Genomic DNA, 22,086 nt, shown 5'->3' on the forward strand with positions numbered 1-22,086 from the left:
AGCATATCAGATCTTGTACACTCACTTAGTGAGACAAAGAGAGGGGGAAATGCCAAAGTGATGACATTTCTCTCAACATGTCTTGGGTTGGCACCCTGCTCTGAAAAACCACACGTTCATATGTTTGTCTTTCTATAGCAGTGAGGACAAAATGCACTCCCTACCCACTAAATTGTACCTTATATGCTGAAGCCACCACTTTGCCAAATGTTTCCTAAAACATTCTTAACACTAAAACCAAGTCTTAACCCTCATACAACATTGTGAAGCTGTGAACACCAGATGAAATGTCTTCACACAACTATAGTGAGTAAAACTTTGTCCACATAACTACAGTACATGTAGATGTGTGTGCATCCTTCTTAGGAGTCACACTGAAGCAATGCATTCATCATTCCCATACCCTAACCATCACAACTAAATGAGCTAAACCTAAACCCATTTTTAACCCTATATCCTAAAACCACAGAGGAGCTTTTTGTTATGGTGATCTGGCTGACAAATCATGCTTTAAAACCAACCAGATGTGTGAACACCTTCAGGCTTTAAAGCTACATGCGTGTGAAGAAGTCTTAAAATGGACATGTCAAAATGACTTTTTCTTTCTTCGCACAAAACATCCATATAACTGGTCCCACAAAAGAGGATAAAACTGTTTTTTGCTCCATCCATAAAATGATGTGACATAACAGGGTTTGTGGTCGTGAGATGCCGACCAACTTGAGAGAGAACAGGCAGTACATGCAACTCATAATAACGTTTATCTGTATGAGATGTTTAGCCTGTGTAAATGTGTGCTGGGTGGTCTACGTCGGCACATAACGCTGTAAAATGCATTTATAGCTGCTCAGGAAAATGCAAAAGTCTAATCACATGCATGCAAGCATACATTGCATGTGGATTATTTTGAAACATGCTGTGCTGCTGCCGATAAGTTATGATTTCAGTACATCATTGATCCCCATGGGTAAATTGCTGTGGACGGCTGCTGTATTCAGGGCACTACAACTTGTGGGTTTAGTGTCTTGTCCAAGGATGCTTCAACATGCAACCTGCGGTTCACGGATGACTCCATCAACTGAGCCACAGCTGTCTCCACATACAAACTGAATTTATAAACTCAATCCCCTGCTTAGACAGGGATTGGACGTGGAGTCTCCTGCATGATAGCACAATGCCTCAGCAATGAAGCAAAATAGCCACTGATTATCTGTATAGGTTATAGGAATATTCCTAAACTTCCACAAGACTTCCAAAGTACCACAAATCTTACAGAAATTAAAAGATTGTGTTTTGTTAAATAAATAAAGATAAATAAAAATTAATATTTGTTTTTTGACAGCTTCACCTTAACATGCTTTTTCCTGGCAGTCCACCCTGACTTTATGAATTTGATTAATGCTGTAAAGCAGAGGGTCCATGCACATAACATCTGAAATGTACCGCAGAGAGTAACTAGTAATTATAGTGATAAAATTAATCTAGTGTAGTAAAAGCACAATAAATTCCTCTGAATTGTAGTGAAGTAAAAGTAGAAGTAGCTTAACCTACTCACATCCATCCACTATCTAAAATAACTGAACATGTTCAGGGTTGCGTTGGGCTGAAATCTATCACAGCTGTCATTACTGTAGGCGGGGTCCACCCTTGACAGGTCTCCAGACATACACAGACAGACAACCATTCACAGTCACATCAACGCCTATTGGCAATTTCGAGTCACCAAACTCTAAAAGCAACTGTAAAACACAAACAGACTGATAAAGACCAAAAAGAATGTGCCTCATGATTGTTCTATGGTTATGACATATTGCCAAACCACGAATCGCCATTTGTAGTTCATTTGTGACTCCACGTGGTTCAGAATGAAAACTTTGATAGTTTTCTCTCTCTAATCTGACCTAATCGGGAACAGAGCCACTTTGTAAAAGCTTTCACCGAAATGTGAGCTGCACAGTCACCAAATTCACCCTGTCATCAGTTATTCACAGCAGTGAGAGAGGTGAAAGACGTGATGGATGTCTGCATGAAGGACAGAGACTCGAAGGAATGAAATAAGATGAAAATGATAGAGAGAGGAGGGGAGGCAAACTTCAACCTCAGCTTTACTTTGCAATACTTGTGGCGAGGAAAAGGTTGCGACCAGCCGGCGGCAACATGCTGAACACTGCGTTATGGTCAAACCCCAAAACCCGACTATTAAACTCAGGCATGCTTTATCCTTGAATATGATTACATGGAGACTGCAAATGGATAATCCTTTGAAGCCTGATCAAAGAATGCCTGAATTTTGAAGTGGGCTGCAGTGTGTGTTTACGAGCAAAAGGGGTTGATATGGATAGCTGTTTACATGACCACAGCATGTAATCCAGTTGGAGAATGCACTTTGTCTTGTCATGAGCAGTTATGTGTGTTTCTTTTTGCACAAAAAACAGCACATTTGAATGTCCAATAGCGGCACATCTACTTACCTGAGCACAGTGCAGCAACAAAAAGCTGCACACATCATATGGGTTTGTATAAAGGCATTCAATACTGTACAGCACGTGCAGGTTTGCATGCTCAACTGTTGCATCACTTCCTGGTTTTAACACAATCTCGTTTCACCAACAGAGAAACTTTATACTGGCACACAGCATCACCATTTTTTTGCAAGTCTATTTTAAAACATGCCATAAATTGTGAAAGTGAAATTCAGTTAGTGAAGAATCTTTGGCTGTAAAACATTTGAGCAAGCAGATTTACTCAGATGAAAACCTGCTGTGAGGGTTGCTAACACTCGCCTTTTATCAAAAACATGCGAGGAAAGGAATCAGCTCATCGGTTGTTATCGTTTCAATCCTCACAGACCCTTCAGTCATTCTTTGTAGATGCAATTTATGCACATAAGCAAACTCTCAAAACCATTCCCAGTTTAAGAAAAAGAAACAGGACTCAAGTTTGAAACGAGTGAAACGAAAAATGATACGCAAATCATCTTAACATTTCTGCTTAATGTGATGTGATGCTGCAGCCAGAAAAACTGGATCTTTAGTTTTTCATGCTTGTGGAAAAAGATTCCAAGCTTGAAAAGCTTTCAAACGCAAATTTCACATAAAGAAGTGGAATATAAAAGCTTAGAAGCTGTTGATTTTTTTAGTCTAGATCTTTTTGCATTGCATTATTTTAAGCACACGTTGCCATTATTTTCCCCCGACTCAAAGTGTTTGGCTTCTTTGCAAATGATAAGAAGAATTTCCAGTGGATTTATAGAAGAACCCAGGTTTAGCTGTGAGGTTTAGAGGTGGAACTCGGGTGAATCATTAAGCCTCTCTGTCCAACTCAACAGACATGAGCATTGTCAGGGACAAACTGATGTTATTTTACGAAATCTGCCAACTTGTCTTCTTGCTCACATCTTGCGAACAAATCTCATAAATAAAGTCTGTCTCTAATACTATTGCAGGAGGAGAAGATGGTTTACTTTTGGTTTTGGTCTAGGCAAGTATTTCACTGTGGTTTAACACAGACATCTACAGACTAAACACTGTGGCACACGCACAGGTTATGTGTGTCAGGATTTGAGTCTGGGTTTCTTTTGTTCCATGGCCTCTGTTGGTCTGTAAAGCAGATGTGGTTTTGTCTTTGTCAGTGTCAGAAGCTGTGGCGTGTAGCTAAGTAGGTAGAACACAGCATTGCTAGAATTATGGGGCTTCAATTCCCTACATGTAAGTCCTGGTAGAGCAGGATTACTTAAAATATGCCAGTGCCCCTCCCGTTTGGAATCAGGCCTGGTCTTTTGAAAAAGCACTGCAGTCAACCATCAAAAAAAGCAGATCTGCATCAAAACATCCAACTGACACACAGACAAATAAGCCCGAGTTAAAAAAAAAAAAAAAGTAAGAAAAGCAGGAGCTGTTACAGATGCAGTGTGACAAAGCTGCCCTTCCTTGTTTGGGAATGGATGCCAATACTTTTAGCTGTGTAACGTCCTGTCTGTAAAACAGTCAATACTTTAAAACGATGTTAAGAGCAGGAGGATATCCCATTTCCCTCATTCTCTCCTTCCCATTGTTTGCCCTGCTTTTGTCTTGTGCTGCAAAGTCTTTTCTATAACAAGTCCAAGAGTTTTGGACAGCTGGCCTGGAGCCACATTTTAATTAAATCCAAAATGACATTCAAAATAATGCAAAAATAATCAGTTTTACCTGAATACAAACTGTTTCTTCTTGTGTTTGCTTTACTTTTTTGAGTGATTCAACAAATGTAACGTGCACGTATGCAGACACTTAATTGCATCTGTGTGTATGATTCAGAAATGGTTAAAAACATAATTTCTAAGGACAATTTTTACAAAAATGTCACTGTATCCAGAAGTAACAGTTTGGCTTGTTTCTGAGTTTGACTTTGACTGAGTTTGATTTTGAAATGTTAATTACCATTTCTGATTACTCTCTATGTGCATGAGAAATTAGAAAATGTTTCTTTGATATCTTTATAATGGAGAACACAGCAAAACCTTAAAAAAGCCAAACACGCTGCTGGCTAAAATCCTGCAGGTCTGTGTCGCCACACTGTGGTTCAAAGCATAAATTACATCCAGCGTGTTCATTATGTTCAACATCTCACACTTTACTTTTAAAATCGTTTGATTTTAAGTCAACTTCAGATTGATTTCAGTCATCATCAAGGGTAGTTTTACATTTCATTCCAAGGAGAAGGAAACAAATATAGATGGAAGTAAATTCAGCTCAAATACCAGAAGCTAAAGTACAAGTTTAGAAAACTGTTAATTAAGTTAATTAAGATCTGTTTAAACATTAGGGGGTTTCTCTCAAATTCTTTTAGAGATTGATAATATTTACAACCATATTTTACAATGCACAAAACATGTAGTGGATGAAGTAAAGATGCTCAAATAAAGCAACAAAAAACTGTACCAAAGTACACAGAGAATTTTTAAAGCAATATCTTATCCCAACACTTTAAAAAAATATTAATGAGCAGATCCACAGACAGGGACTGTTTGTTTAAAAGTCTTTGTGTTAAGGTTTCTGCAAACCAGACTTATTTTTAGTGCTGTGGTTAAAGCTACTGTAAAATGTTGCAAAGTAACTAAACAGATTTCAGCTATGGTCAGTGTGTCGCTGTGCATTGAACAGCCATTAACATTGGTGTAATTTGTCCAACTCTTCCAGGTGCAGGAAGGTTAAGAGAAAAATCAACCAGTCACTTCAGGCCTGCAGTCTTAAAGGTGCAGTCACACACACACACACACACACACACACACACACACACACACACACACACACAAAGAAAAAACAAAACAAAAAAAAACCCTCTTCACTCATACAGCTTATGAACAAAAACATCATTTGAAGGAATGGCTGCAGCATTAAGAAGAGTTTAATCGGAGTCAGTAGAATCACCTGTTCAGACCAGTGCAGTTCTTCCACACCAAACTGGGATTGAGGCCTGGATTTAAAATGTTGCCACAAATGTGGAAGCACAGTTTGTCTCTACTACTTGCATTTAAAGTATTTTATCATTGATTTTATGTTTTAACCTACATATTCTCCCACGAAATGCTTTTTCATGCCATCGTGTGGTGCCATGTACCTGTGGGGACAGTAAATCCTTGGATCGTTTCCGGGGGGGGGGTCGGGGTTCTTGCATATTGTTCTTGCAATACTAAAGTGATTTTTCAGAGCTTCACTGCAGTTTGGGTTTGGTGAGGGATTTCCTGGCTGGCTGTCTCACCCGTGCCCATCTCTTCCCGTGCTGGCTTGACACACTTACCTGGGCTGCTGAACCGAGTCAGGGGACAGACACACGGCGCATAGTACAGAGGACGGAGTGAGACGATAATGATGCCAGTGTCCACAGGAGAGTGAGCGCAGATGAGGAGGGAAAACGGTGGACGGAGGCAGGGAGGACTGTGGAGACGGTGGCGATGGTGGTGAAGAGAGGACGATGCTCGGACGGTCGGAGCGCTTCTTTCTGTTGATCAAATCACCGCGAGTTTAACCAAGCGCTATTCTAAGGAGGTGGGCCAAGTCCCGAGAGACAGACAGACAGAGAGTGGGGACCTCTTGGGTACCGGAGCTCAGGCTCAGATGTTGTTGCTGCTGCTGGCAGTGATGATGTGAAGCCACATTTAGGAGCTGATGCCAGAACTCCTGACAGCCCGTGGACACGTTTTTCTACATGTTTTGCAGGTGAGCAGCTAAATATGTCTTCGTTTCTGTCTCGCTTTCCTTACCAAACTAAACTCTGTCTATAGAAAACACAGATATGACACCAGGGTTTTACAGTTGTTTTTAATGTAAGCTTCGGTGAATTAAAGTGACATTACTGGATCTTCATAGTCTCATGAACCTGCTGCAGTATAACAACGGCAGGAGATTATGTAATATTCCACAGATCACATAAAACACTGTTAAGGATCGCTCATGGTCATTTACTGCACATATGTAATTTAGCGCACGTTCAAGATTTAAAATTTTATCAACATATAAGTTGAATTTTAAAATCAGTCCCACCTTGATCTGCTCCAACATGTGAATGCTGTTAAAATGTGTCAGTAACAAAAACATGATGTACATTACTCTGCCTATGTACTTTTAAAACTAAAAAACATTTTAAAACCAGGACTTCAACTGCTGACGAGGTTGAACTGGTTTTGAATTTTTTCTATCCCTGCTTCCCTAATACCGTAACAAGAAAGAGCAAGGATATACTGTTTGTAGGTTCCTGGTTTTCTGTAAAAAAAATTGTAAAATGAAATGTGATCTGAATATTTCTAAGCTGACAGAACACAAACAGTCATCATCTTTATCATATGTTTATTGAATACACCCATTAAATGGTGGAAAAAATAACAGCAACAATGATTTAATAACTGCCTGAATCAACTTTAGCACCAATGACCACAAGCCAATGGTTCCTATAGCTGTGGATCAGACCTGCACAACTGTTCAGGAGGAATTATGGATCATTTGTTTCAACTCAGCCATGTTTTTAGGACGTCTGGTGTCAACGACTGACTTGTGGTCGTTTCCACAGCATCTTTATTGGTTTAAAGTCTGGGCTTTGACTGGGTCACAACGAAAGGAGGATTTTGTGAATTCAATCTGTGGTAGATTTACTTCAATGCTTATGGCCATTGTCCCGCTGCATCACCCAGCTTCTTCTGAGCTTCATCTGGCAGGCAGCCACCCTCACATTATCGTGTGTGATACCATGATAAACCTTTCCCTTTTTTTTGCAAGACATGGCTCATATTTGCTGATGCTTCTTGTGAATAGGTGTTCAAAGTCAAGGAAGCTCTGAAGCTCTCACACTTGGTGCCAATAGAGAATCCAAAATGTCCCATAAGAGAAATAGTATAGAATCACTGTTTGTTTAGGAGTTGACTATTCAGTACAATAAGCGCACTGTTCGTCCCTAAAGAGATACTGTAGACATGTTATAGTGATTTTATTTATTTATTTTTTGATAGGCTCATCTCTCTTATGCTTAGTGTTCCTCCCAGGCTTTCCTCCCACACACTTTAACTCTATTGTTTCTGCAGTGAAGTACAGTAGCCCTAATAACCTACAGCAACAGTGAAGCCAGGTTTTCGTACATTATTTCATCACTCATCACCACGTTCATGCTACCTTTTAAGGGTTTGCGATTATATAACAAAATTGTAGGCCCAAGATTTGAAAAAAGGTTGCAGAATACGAACAAATAATGTCTAAACAAGTGTTTCAGCAACTAAATGCAAAACCAATTGTAGTGTATAGTGTGACAGTGGTTGACATTGTGATTTGAAGAGCTTCAGTGTCAGGACAGCACATAGTTATGGATTCTCTAGAGGATACCAGAGCCCCAGCATGGCTTATCTAAGTGTCTTTCTCTCTGCACTCAACTAGTGTATGAAGGTCAATGCTACAAAAAGCCCTTTCACTTCAGCCTGACACTTGTGCTTCAATTTCTAAGAAATTCAAAAAGCCAAGACAGCCTCCAGGATGTATGATTGTGAGATGGGATTTCTGCAGTTCAAACACCTCAGTTTAACCTTGATTTATATCTTTCATAGTAACCAATGTTGTGGAAGTGTTCATCTGAGGATCATGGCATGATGCAAATACAACAGCCCAAGGAAGGTGATTTACGCAGAAAAATGTGTAAATCTTCCTTCCTCCTTTACTGTACATAGGCATCAGAGGTCCCCTGAGTGGATTTATTATATTGCAGCTGAACTACCACCAATGCCTCTTACACCTCTTTGAGCCATCACGTGAATTGAACGCACAGGGTTTCAACACTGGCGCGGGCGCTCCAAACTACAAACACGAGTTGGTGTAAGATAGGTGCCATTCCCATGCCGGACTGACAGGTTGAATGGATGACAGGGCTATATGGGCCAAATAGACTGTCAGAGGGAGCTGGGAAGAGATGGATGAGAAGAGGGAGAGAGAGACAGAGAGGGAATACTAGAAAGAGAGATGTGGAAATGATGGAGCGCTGTTGTGGCTGCGGGCAATACCTGATTCCTTCTGCTTCTCTCACTAATCCATGGGAGTACTACAAGCTGTGCAACGTCTCGAGCTTTTTGCAGCCAGCACTGGTGTAACACCTGAGAAATGTGTTAAAGGTACTGTTTTATGGCAGCTTTGTAAGTGCTATGTTTTATTTCCAATTTCATCATATGCCATACAAGTCCTCACCAAATAATAGCATGCTTGAAAGTATTCCATGACTCATGTCTCATTTTTGTTTTTTTAAATGCATGAATCAAAGTCCCACCATTTAGTGCTGGTACAAAATGGGGTGTAAACACACACTTCCTACCCAAGATGTTTTGATGGCATGCTATTTCTGCCTTTGCTTCTGTGGTAGAGCAAAAAACTATTCTCATGTTGTTTTTTCACATGTACTGCATTTTTATTTTATTTTTTTGCAGTGTTTCTGTAATGACATTAAAAATATAAGGTACACACAGTATTCAGTACTACACAGTACTCTGCCCTGCTTGTCCAATGTGGATATTCAGAAGCCTTTCATCATTAACCAAACTGTCTCTGAGGACATTTATACATGATTTAGAGAAATTGGCAGTAATCTACTGTTGGCAAATGCTGTAATTCAAGTCTGCAGAGAAATGGCATCCTTTCCATTTTGACACTGTACCCGAGTCTGAAAAACTCTTCTGAACCCCCATTGCTTATATTCCATCTAATGCAGTTCATTCATTTTCCACAACAATAGTTTTTATATTATAGTAGCATGTTTGAGAGTAAACTTCTTCTTTCTTTGTAGCTATTGCACACTTTGCATGTGTTTTACTTTCCTAAGAACCAAAAAATAATAGCAATTATATAAAATATATAAATAATACAAAATCTCAATATTTTTTTTATTTAGGCATTTTATTCCAAAACCAAAATACTCATAAATTTAATTCATTGCCTCATCCTATATAACTATTTTATACAATCTTTACTGCCAAACACTTTCATTTACATACAATATTCATAAAAAGCACATTTGATCAGATATATTTCTGTGAATTAAAACTTTTTCATGTAGCAACAAGTGCAACTGCAGGATCCAACGTTTTCATTTTTGCAAAGATAAATGAATGAAAATTAAATTTAAAAAACCTTAATTCTTCAATCCAGTGTGTGTGTGTGTGTGTGTGTGTGTGTGTGTGTGTGTGTGTGTGTGTGTGTGTGTGTGTGTGAGTGTGTAAATTGAGTGCCCCTTCACTCCCCACACACCAACAGGGGTCCACTCATGGTTTTGCCTATTCATGCTATAAATTACTCTAAAGGCTGGAGCAGGGATTTTAATGATTCACTCACACATAATTTTTTACACTCCCTCATTCTGTAAACGGTGTGCAAAATCTAATAAACAGAAATGAGAATAAAGTTAGAGATAAAGGGGTCAGCCTACATAATTTATTTTAATTTTATATCCATCCCAAAAACATGAATTGGGATTCGACCAAAGAAACTTCCCTAAGATCAAACACATTTTCAATATACACATGCTGTGAATTATTTGCAATTACACTTCTAGCACCTACATTGCTTTCATGCCAAAAGAATTAAATGTGATATGGAAATGTGAAAAAGTTTTTTAACAAGTGTTTTTGACCCTGGTGTGAGGCAGCTTGCTCATTGCTCCAAATGGCACAAATTTCTACTTGGACCACATAGGCCAACGGGCACACCCAGCATACAAAAAAGGAATAAAGAAGGAGAAATATTCAAGTGAAATGATAAATTAGCCCAGGTTACAAGTCTCCTTTACAAATTCTAAAGGAAAATTACCAAACCAGTGTTGCCTTATGAAAGTATAATACGAACATAATTTTATTTCAGTTTTTTTTTTTTGTCTAATGAATGTTAGACTGGTAGTTGACTGTTGGTATGACGTGTGTGTGTGTGTGTGTGTGTGTGTGTGTGTGTGTGTGTGTGTGTGTGTGTGTGTGTGTGTGTGAGAGAGAGAGAGAGAAGTGAAAGAGGGATAGTTCAGCTGAGCTGACAGAGTGTGTTGACTGTAATATCTGTGTGAGCAGGGACAGTTATGTAACAACAAAGCAGAATGCATCGCAGGTTCACATGAGTCACACACACAGACACACACAGGAGTGAACAGGAAGTGGGGGATTAAATCTTGCACAGCTTTCACGATTTATCAGAATTAAAGAGACTGCACTGTGACGTCTTTCAGCTTTGACTTGACAGCAACAATGTGTTTGACAGCAGCTTGGGATGTGTTTACCCAAGTCAGATCTATTTGTTAAAGCTTGAGTAGCTTAGAAGGCTCAGATAGCTTGAGGTATAACGGTAGCTGTGCGTAAAAAGAAAATGACAATTACAAAAAAGAACAGGAAGCTGTACAGGTTAGAAACACAGGAGTCAAGTTCTGTTAAAATTCTTCAAATACATAAAAGGTTACAAAATATGTATATAGCAAACTCTACAATAAAACTACACGCTGTAGAATGAGTTTAATAAATATGTCAAACGACATAAATTCATGAACCAGTCCCGTATTAGACTACAGCATCATTAACAGTTGTCAGTAAGGTGGTGGTGTGGAGACAAAGATAAGAAAGAAGCATCGAAGAAGTGTTCTGTCCTGTCTTCTAAAATGTATTTAATCCTAAATGGCCATACAAGTTAATACAACTACAAATGCAAATCTGGTTTTGCAGGCAATGCCTGTTAACATAATGAGAATATGTTGACGATTAACAGACAGTAGATGGCAAATTGTAAATGCATTCATAGTGAACATATTCATGATTCCAGAGAATGTATTCAATATCTAATATTGCAATAAAATATCTAATTTGTAGTAATTTAGGTTTTATATTTTTGTATTTTAAGCAGAGTGGTTTGAAAGATGAAGGCAGCCCACCAACTGATTCATCTTAAGCTAAGGCTCATTAAGCTAAAAAAAAAAGGTGTGCTACAAACTATAAGATTAAGTGGTAAAAACCTGTTTTTGAGATTACATTTTACACTGCCACCATGCTTCCTAAACACCTCATTGCAACAGCAAATGAATAATGTGGCTGCATGGTCAGAGGCAACATATTTTTTTGACTAATGAAAAACTTCACTTGCTAACTGCAACACAAACACCAGAAACTGGCCGCTGTGGATGGCAGCAAAACGTGTGCATAAAACCATAAAGTCCCAAAAAGCAGATGTTGTCCTGCAAGATTGGATATTTAGACAGAAAAGACATATTTTGTCTGTTAAGATTTGACTGTTCTGTTCTGATCTATTTGTTATTTGCCATTTACTTAAATGTACAACATATCCTCACTCACTACGCAATGTATTTACAGGTGCAGCATAATTGTATGGAAATTTTATCTTTAGGAGGCAATAACGCTGTAATAATATAACAATAATATAGTTATTAGTAGTAGAAGTAACAACTATATTGTTAAATCTTTGTGAAGTAGTATATTTGTGTGTGTGTAGTTCAGGTATCGATTGGAACATTTGAACCCTGTGGCCATGTTCCGGAAGGAGCGATGAACACACACAAATACATTCACACACTCGGTGGTGTGGGCGGCCACTTGACTGCCTCTCATGCATCATGAACACACACACACACACACACACACACACAAACACACACACTTTGCCTGGGGCTTTATAAACAGCTGGGCTTAGAGGTTGTGAATCACACATCACTCTCTGCTCACTCTCCCTCCCTTTTCTCTCTCTCTCTGAAACAACACAGCATCTCTTCCTCCTATCATTTATTTCTCTCATTTTCCTTCTACCTGTCAGCTGTTTATTGTCTTTCTTTGCTCTCTTCAGTCCACCTCACTACTTCTTCTTCTTGCTAATGTGCTGCTCTGCCTGTCTCTTTCTCCCCGTGTCTTCGTAGTCACATATATAGCTGCTCTGTGTGGTGGAGACCAGTTGAAGTTGGCTTCCTGCCTGTTGAGATGTGCCAATAGGAAACACAGAGAACAGGGGTTCATGCTGATGAAATTGATCTGCTCAGGTAAGAAATATTAACCTTTTTAATGGTTTTAATGATTTAATTGCTCCTTCATTATTACTATTATTTATTCTCACATCAGATATTGACAGGGGCGTAAATTCTCCTAAAACACATTGAACTACATTTTCATTGAAAAGGTCACGAGACCCACATGAAACACATGTTGATAATTGAAAGATATGCATTTACGTTGAGCATTAAAATGTTAATGGTAATAATATGCTTGGGAGCACACACCTAACTAACTCTGATGTATCACAAATGTACCAAATGTACTCATATGTTTGCAGGGTTACATATAAATCCTGCTGGACTAGATGAGATTTTTCTCCTATTTGAAAAGGTTTTAAATCTGAAGACAGACAAGTGCGACATACAGATTAGTGATGAAAACTGAAGTGATGTAAACACAGAAATAATACACAACATACTGGGCAGTTACTGTCTTTATAACATTGAGGAGTGTATACAATTTTTTCCCTTTAAGATTGAGTCGAATTGAAGGAAAAAAAACTTAATCACATGAACTTTTTTCCATATACTGAAATAGTAACTGTTTGTAGCACAACAGCTTGAAGGACTGGTCCCTCTGAAATGATTTCAGATTGTGTCGTGCGATCTGATTTGTTGTCGCTGCTGTTGTGGGTATCCTCTATTTCTTTTTTAGCTGTATTGCAGGTTGAGATTCCAAACTCCAGAGAACAAGGTAGACATATTTATAGAAGCTTCCTGTCTGAATAAAAGATGAATCGCTTGAAGTCTTACGCAACAACTCCTGACCACACTGAAGGCAGGGAAGACATGGAGGGAGGGAGGAACAGATGGATATATGGATGGATGAACAGATACAAGGATAGATGGATGGATGACTTTCATAGATGTGTCTTTTTGTCCCAGTTGCTACAGTTTACCCCCCTATGTTCCTCTTTTTTTGCATGCATCGCTATCAGACTGTCCTTAGAAAGCGCCTTTTATATCCGTTTCTTTTTCTCTTTATCCACTTCTCTCCGTTTCCCACCTTTAATGCCTCCCTCGTTCTCCTCCCTAGACTCTTTTCCACTTTCTCTTTCCCTTCGCTGATCTATTATTCACACGTCTCTCTGACTCTTTCTCTCTTTCCCTTGACACCTGAAATCCCTCCGTCCGCTCCAGGGTGTTTAGACCCCCACTAATAGTGCTTCCCTCTTAGGAAGAGAAATGGAGTGATGAATAAAAGAACAGAGCACGGAGACAGATAAAAAGCTAAGCTCTATAGATGTGTCAAGGCATTTCTTCGTGTGGTGTATTGTACAGGTTGACATTTTACTCATTCCTGTGTCATCCTACCAAGAATGGCCCCTGTTGGAACGTAGAAGCAGAAAATGTCATATTTTAACACACCGGCGACAGATCAATGTCTTCAACGGTCTTCCGCTTTTATTCTGTCTTCTGTATTCTGACTCGTGTACGCAAAGTACCTATGATGTTCCAGAAGTTATTGTATGCCCAAGTGTTGTTGTACTGTACCAAGCTTTCTTAGATGCTTTTATTTCAGTTTATGAATTCCAATGTTTCCAGCGTGCCTTTAGGCAGCAGAAACAAGAAACAATAATTTGATACCTTCAGACTTCACAACATCGAAAGTCAATTATAGCCAGAAGAAAATTGTGTTTCTAGATCAGACAATGAGAAATAAGACAAAACATTATATTGGTGATATATATGATGTATAGGACCAATTGCACATTTTTGTATTGATGATAAATTTTATTGTTGTATGGCAGCTAGTTTCACATGGCACCTGAGTTTTATGGTTTTGTAATGCAGCTATACCCTTTTGTGTTTTTAAAACATTCGTGCTTTATGTAACTCACTGATTGGATGTTAATGTTGAAGTACTGTATGGTTGTTGCTATGATGACTCACAGCTATATCAGTCAAGGAAGATCAGTTGTAATAAGTAATTAAATTAGTTTTTTCGACTTTGAGTACACAAACATTGTGACATTATGTGTAAACCTCATTTTCACATCAGGCCATGATATGATTATAATACATGTATATAGAGTCAAGCTGTTGCTGGTTAGAGGCTTAAGTAAAAGGATGGATGTGATACTAGATTTTTGATGCTGTCACCAGTCGCAAATATGTTTGCCTGGCAATTTAAAGGGCGACTTCACTGGTTTTACACCCTGCATCCTATGGCTCTGGTTGGGCGAGTATATGTATTTTAATATTGTTAAACTCCTCTCTGTCCTTTGTATAAGAAAATATTTCTCTTCTTTTTGTGGAAAAATCCTCTGTGACATCATCCAGGGGAGGGTTTCAACACTGATGATGTTATCTGGTTGCTCATAAAACAGCAAATGTCATTGTGTTTGACATGCTTTACCAGAATCATTTCAGATGGCATCATCTAAACTGAAAGACGTCCTCCAAAGACATATTTTAGCTAAAAGAATAGCAAGTATAGCAAGTATGTTGATTCTGAACAAGTCAGTAAAATGTTGCTAACAATATGTTTTGATCCACCAAAATAGATCTAGATATTACTTCAGACTTGATTAATTTATTGATTTTTAACCTTAACTAAAGTGTTTTTTGCCTAAACCTAATCAAACACAGGACCTGGTACAATGACAGTTCTCTAGTTTGAATGCTTACCATGTTCCGCAAATTATTTGCACTGTAAGAACCCTAGGAACATACAGTTATCCTCCTCTGATTGCAAAAACATAATACAACTTGCAGTTTAGGTGCATAGGCGTACATACATACGGGGTAGCACTGGTGGACCACAATTGAACATTGAGTTAAGATGACAGCAGACAGCAGTAGAGAAAACAACAGATTTAAAGTCTGAGAGCAATTTGACAACTGGGTTCCGGCAGTCAGCTGATCGAGTTGTACTCATGAATATATTGCTGACTGACCTTTTGTTAAAGCTTGATTCAGGTTTGTGAAACCCTTATGATTACTTGTCCAGGACTGAGAATAAAAGATAAAGGCAAAACACAATCTACATATTAGAGCACTGGCATGTGCGTGCATCAGATGAGTACAGATCTGAAATGGAATTTTTCTCAGTTCCCCCTCGCTGCACACATCATCTATCCATCTATCAGCCCCTGGCCATGACGCCTTACCTTCCCGCCGCCAAGCCATCAATCATTACATTCCTATGCTTTATGGAAATGGGAGGAAAAACAGCATTTAATGGCCTTTTTCATCTTCTATCTCATCCAGCTATCTCTCGATGTTCATCCATCCATCCATCCATCCATCCATCCATCTATCCATCCATCCAGCCACCCATCTGTGCCCACATCCAATCTAGTCACGCTGTAAGGTCATTTATTTAAATCTATTTAAATTTATATGAGGTGCGTGCATATGCAGAGCGATTTCATGGGCCAGCAGGTCAGCAAATACCAAGACGGTTCCACCTCACTAACTACGGCCCTCAGACAATTAATACACACCACAGGTGGTCAACTTTGTATGCTTGTATGTGTGCGTGTATGTGTAAAAACAAGAATGGAAAACAACTTGCAGAAAAAAGTGTTTTTTTAACTTTCTATGAAAATTTTATGAATAAACACTTGGATAATCGAGGGAGTAATGAAGCACGGTTTAAAGGAAAAGACAAAAAAGGATGAGATGTAGATGGGAAAAGAAAAGAAAAGAAGTGAAAAGGAGCAAAGTACTGTATAGAGTGGGGGTGGTGGGGAAAGCAAGGGGACAAACTGAGGGAGGTGGCTTGGAACGGCTGAAAGAATAAGTGAAGGGGGCAGAGTGGGAGGGAGGGGGAAGGAAGGAGAAGTGAAGGTTAAATGTCTTTTCTAATGTCCTTGGTGTCACTGTTGACCAACACTGGCTCACTTTGACTACACTGGCTGCATCTTCCTCTTTGGTTCATTAGCTCTGTCATCTGTAAATATCTACTGGCTTAGCTCTTTAGTGTCACCGCGCTGAATGGATGGCTGAACATGAACTGACAATACTACTGGAGTTTTTGTTCTTTTGATAAAGACTTATCATCATTATCATTTACAGTTGAAAGGTTAATGTGTGGCCTAAAGAAGCAAATGCTGGCAAGAGGTAGGCTTAGCACCGCATGAGTTATGTTAATGCAGGAAGTGGGCGGTTGGGTGGTAGATGGGCATGGACCGTCATACTTCACATCCTGTGACAGTTCGTTAAACCGAGTTTTGGCTAATTTATCTTTTACCATATTTTATTTACCATGTCCATGATCCTAACCACATATGATGTGCAAGCCCATTTTCATGCCGGAAATGTCAAAAAGCATCATTTTTTCAAGTTCCTTTGCGTTACATGCTGACCCATAGGGTACCCATTTGTGTGGTAAACGCTCAGTTCTTACAGCTTCGAACAATGGAAACCGTGTCACTTAAAGGAGGGGACGCTGCTGCAAACACTCAAAATACAAACAAAAAAAAGAAAGCAAATAATAGTAATAATTTGCAGCCCCTACTGGCGCCTTTTCCTTGTGTTCTGTCTTGAAAATAAAAACATTTACAAATAGAGAAAATATAGACAAGAACCCAAGAATTACTATAGAAGTCACACATTTAGTGGAGTGCACTGAATGCATTCAAAGGAATGTAGTAAAAATTCGCTACATCTGAATGTGAAAGGTCCAGGTACTGGCGATTTCAGAATCACTACAACAATGCAATCAATTACTCTTAGTATTAGTATTTTAATTATTTTGGTGTCTTTGTAGAGATCTGTTCTCACTTTTGCGTGAAATTTATTATTTTTTTTTATTTAATATTTCTAATTGAACCTACTCTGATTGATAGTTTCCAAGGGGCATGCATACTTTTAATGCACACTGTATTTTTCAACACTGTTCTTACAGCTGCTCCATATATTTTTATTCTTATTTTTAACCATGACACTGTTTTATGTGCAATGCCAGTTTGCTGAGGTTAAACTTGCCCTGACAGGCATGTGGCTGCCAAATTCTCAGCAGACACATCTACTTCTTTCTTTTCTAAAACGTCAAAACAATTTCACAGCTTTTATCTGTCTAGTCAGGCCAGAAAGGTGATAATGTCACCCAAGAGCTTATTGTGTAAAGGGAAAACCAGCAAATGTCAAAAGGTTGTGTTTTTTGTAAATGGATAATAATGTTTATATTTAAAATGACTGTCCAACTGATTGAATATGTTTAAAGTATAACAAGAGCTGAGAGTAATAGACGCAATGTCTATTACTGTAAGTGATGCAGGTGTGTGTCCCAGCGTGCATTTAGGTGCGGCATGATTGTTTCATGCAGAAAGGCAAAGCAGACATTAGCATGTTGTCTGTGAAGCCATGCGTAGGTTATAGATGTTTGATTTGACAACCAAATCTGGAGACCGCCATCTTGTGAGTCATTTGGGGAAGATGAAAAACAAGGAGCAACAAGGTCAGACAAGGGACACCTGAGCACTCCTGCTAAATGTAACACATTGAGGGAAAAGTGGAAGGTGGTAGTGAGTGCAAACAGTACTGCAGTGTTTTTGCCAGCTATTGTTTTATTGCCAACAGATGCAGGGAAGCTGCTCTTTGTCTCACACTTTGTGAACATTCAAAAAAGGACGACAAGTGCACGGGAGTGCAGGAGTTCTGTTGGGATTTGCTGTGAGGTGAGATGGTCACAGAAAATTAGACACATTGGCCCCAAATACATCTGAGCCACACACTTGTTGAAAAAAGCCTAATCACAGCTTATTTCAACAGATGGATTGTGTGTTTGTGTGTGTGTTGGTCAGTACTGTAGATGGTGTTCTGAAGTCCTGATTGACCAATAAAAACTGGGTTTAAAGGGTTCGCTGAGCATTTAGAGTTGAAGCTATGAGGCCATTTCACCAATCAGTATTGATGCTACATGGGCATTTACCAATCATAACTTGCTCTGCAGCATTTATTGATCAATCAAAGCTGGATTTAGACCAACCACACTAGGATATACTTCACTGGCAGACAGACTGTGGTAGATGGCAACATCAATTTTCTATTTATTTATTTTGCCAGAAATACACTTTTGGTTAGTTATAGTTTTTTTATACAAGTTTTTCTGTAACTATCTGAAGGGACACAACCAGACCAGAAGTCATCTAATGAACCTCCCAGCCCTCCAATGCACCTGCTCATTAAAACATTTCTCTATTGTCTTCCTTTCACACCAACAGCAGCTGCAAATGCATTTTTCAATGAACTAACAAACCAATTATCAGTTCAAGTCCCAGTGAAGGTTGTCAGCTGTGGGGTCATCTGTCTGTAAAGCTGTATTGTTTTCCTACAGCACAGATTTAAACAAACTTTCTGACATTTTCAAGAAATACTAGATCATTTCCTGGAGTTACTTGCGAAAGTTAGAAATCTACAGAGCCCTTACATTTACAGTACATGTGACAGCATGGGCTAATAACACACATTGGTGCTTTAAGGAGTTAAGCCCCTTGAGGAACATTTGTTGAATTAATTACCTGAATCAATACTGCAAAAACAGAAGATACCATCTCTGAACTGGAATTTTTCCTCCATCTACAACATGTGTCCATCTATTGTTGTTGTGCACTTAAATAAAATGTGTGTTAAAAAAAATGTGACACTGCACTGGAAACCTAATTCCTCTGAATCACAAGCAATGATTTCACCAGACCAGGCTCACAGTCTGATTAGTGGGTCAGAAGTTGTTTGTAGAGATGAAGGCTCCAAGCACCAATAACAACAGGGGACAGCACGAGGCTGAACGAGTGAGGAAAGGGGTGGGTGATTAAATGAGGGGAAACCAGAAATGTGGGCCATCGGGGTGTAATAATCTGTCTCTCTGTCCCACATGGGAGTGAAAGAGAGAGATTAAGATGATGTAGTCTGACCCATATTCCTACACACTGTAATGTTTTGTGACCCACATACTAACTAATTAGACTAATCTAAATGCACTTTCTGCTTTAACACTGGTTGTACAGTGTGTTACATTAATAAATGCACTGTGCTTCTTCATTTGGCAATTTGTCAAAAAAAACAAGACAGAATTCCAGCGGCCGCAGGGGGAACCTGATAGGCCTCTTCAGTATCTCACCCATGATACTTGAGTAGAAGTGGGTGTTCAGGGATGTGGTACAGGTTAAAATACAATACCGTCTTTTCTGATTAAATACTCTTTCCGATTCAGAGTTTTTGTGGAGTAACTTGTGTTAAATTAGTACTGGATGTCTGTCAACACCAAACGCTCCCCATCATTCTAATGTACACTGTGAAAGCTGAGATTGTGGTAAAGTAATATTTATTTTAAAAATCTGAGTAGATTTTACACAAAGAAAAGAGGGCAGGATTCAATATTTTGTTGAAAGACTATAGTCTAATTATATTGTGTGGATTTTAAGCAAGGAAAACCAAGGACAAAAATTACATTAATTTCACTCAACAGAGGCTCTTCAGTTTTAATCGTCACACACATGAATGTTAGATGAGCTTGAACGTTTTGGTTTGGACAGCACTGGATCTTGTTTCAGAATCCTTTAGAGCTGGGCTGTGCTGGGTTGTCCATAAAAATTGCTCAGCTTGATAATAATCAGAACTGTCATGTGTCATGTCTATTAACATGGTTAGTTAACATATAAATGCAATGTGTTAGACTATAGGGAGCATGACATTCATCTAGGTGCTGAGAAAGGCTATCAGATGTTAGCTAGCATTCTGTGCTTTGTGCTGTGTTTATCAATAGGAAATGGCTTGTGAGGACGTTATGATGTTAAATGCATTTCAAACAATGGGGTTGTTGCTCAAAAGACAGCCAAACATTGTATCAACTTATAATTCGCTTTATTATTACTAAACCCAACTTTTAATAGTCATTGCTTTGCTGGTAAATAATGATCTTTAATTGTGTACAGCACACAACGTTTGACTGGAGTCAGCAGTAGTACATGGCTTATCTTACTGTCCTCATTGTCACTTTCTTCCTCGCAGTGCACCTATCAGTCATCTTGATGTGTTGTCAGCACTGAAACAGCATCAGGCCTGAGGTAGAGGAATCTAAAACGCCTTTTTTTTGCCTTTATCTTTACTAAGGTCTACATTTTTGCTGTTATATATGTAATATTATTATTGCTGTGATTCCCCTGTGGGTAAATGATCTTAATCAATGACGTTAAAGGCTGGAATGTAACCAGTAACACAGCATGCTTCATCTCTCTCTTAACCTAATGACCTTTGTCATTCAGGCATACACTGAGTGTCCATCTATCCATGGTCAAAGTGGGTGACCTCAAACCAAACTACTGGAGTGCATTATATTAAGAGGTGTTTCTAATGTTTTTACCTCCTTATTTAAAATGAAAGGGCCTTCATTTTCAGTTGCATTAGACTGTACAGATGTACCCAAAAAAGTGGCCACTAAGTGTAGCCTCTTTAGTGAGTTGTATGTTTACAAGTTACCAGCATCCTTGACATTCCTCAACCTGGTACAACATCACTGCTGATGTAACACTAATCCACCTGTCAATCACCTGCTCTGTTTTACTCTTAATCATGAACCAGTTTCTGAGATGCTTAAAATCTGTCTCTTGAAAATCACTCAATAGGGAGCAGTTTTCAGGCAGACTTGATTGATACTGTGTCTCATGCACTGAAAGTTGCGACTGTATGACGTGACCTTCAGCATGAAGCAGATCTATGTTGAATAAATGTCACTTTATTCAGAAACTACTGAACAATTGGGAAGAGATATAATGATCGTTTGCAATTTGGCAGCCGGTGTGTTCTATTTTGCATTAGGCTGCATCATTGGTGACTTTTAGGACTTTCATACAACAAAATTTAGTATAGTAATGACAATAGTGAGGACAAGGAATAGTTGACCCCTCTACTCAAAACAAATTGTTTTAATAAATTATATAACTTCTTAGAATATGCTGCTGCTTTTTTCAGCCTTTTTGTGCTTGGGTTGTCTGTACCAGTACTTAGACTCAGTACTGAACTGATTGCATTTTTGTGGTCAAAGGTCAAGGTCACAGTGATGTCAGATCCAGCTAGTATCAGGAACACAGTCTCATGATACTGTATTATGTATCGATGTAAATTTCTTCATATTTGGCATGAGCATCCGCCAGGACTGAAGGATGAACTGATTAGATTGTGCTTGTAGATGTTCAAAGTCACTGTGACCTCACGTGCATCCCATTCACATCAATGCTACATTTGAGAAACACTTCAGGAAATGTTATTACATCTGGCACAAATCTCCACTGGGACTCATGGATGAACTGATTAGACTATTAGTCTAGTATTGCGGATAAACAGGCATGAAAACTCCAATTTGATTTCTTTGCAGAGGCATACAATCAGGCTCATTCTAGTTTTATTTTATTTTTTTATTTTTTTTGCTGTACTTCAGGAAAGATTTGATTGCTTTTGATAAAGTTTGTCACTGAATACCTTCTGAAACTCTTGGCATTTTCTAGAAACTCTAGACATCACTGTTAGTTGTGGTTAAAGGTGCACCACAATAAAGAGGACAGCAAAATATTCCCTGTTAGCCTGGTGTTATGTTAACTACTCTTTAAAGAA

General features: G+C 38.8%; 1 protein-coding gene across 1 annotated transcript in view; it reads left to right on the plus strand.

Annotated features, from left to right (window-relative positions):
• Positions 1–5,648: 5,648 nt before the first annotated feature.
• bean1 (brain expressed, associated with NEDD4, 1) overlaps positions 5,649–22,086 on the plus strand; it is a 35,670-nt gene continuing 19,232 nt past the window's right edge. The window contains exons 1-2 of the mRNA XM_067512856.1: positions 5,649–6,197; positions 12,397–12,516. Coding sequence (XP_067368957.1) covers positions 12,492–12,516 — 25 coding nt within the window. The 5' untranslated portion in view covers positions 5,649–6,197; positions 12,397–12,491. The remainder of the gene's footprint in view (positions 6,198–12,396; positions 12,517–22,086) is intronic.

This window comes from Channa argus, chromosome 1 (genome assembly GCF_033026475.1).
Source record: "Channa argus isolate prfri chromosome 1, Channa argus male v1.0, whole genome shotgun sequence".
Taxonomy (NCBI): domain Eukaryota; kingdom Metazoa; phylum Chordata; class Actinopteri; order Anabantiformes; family Channidae; genus Channa; species Channa argus.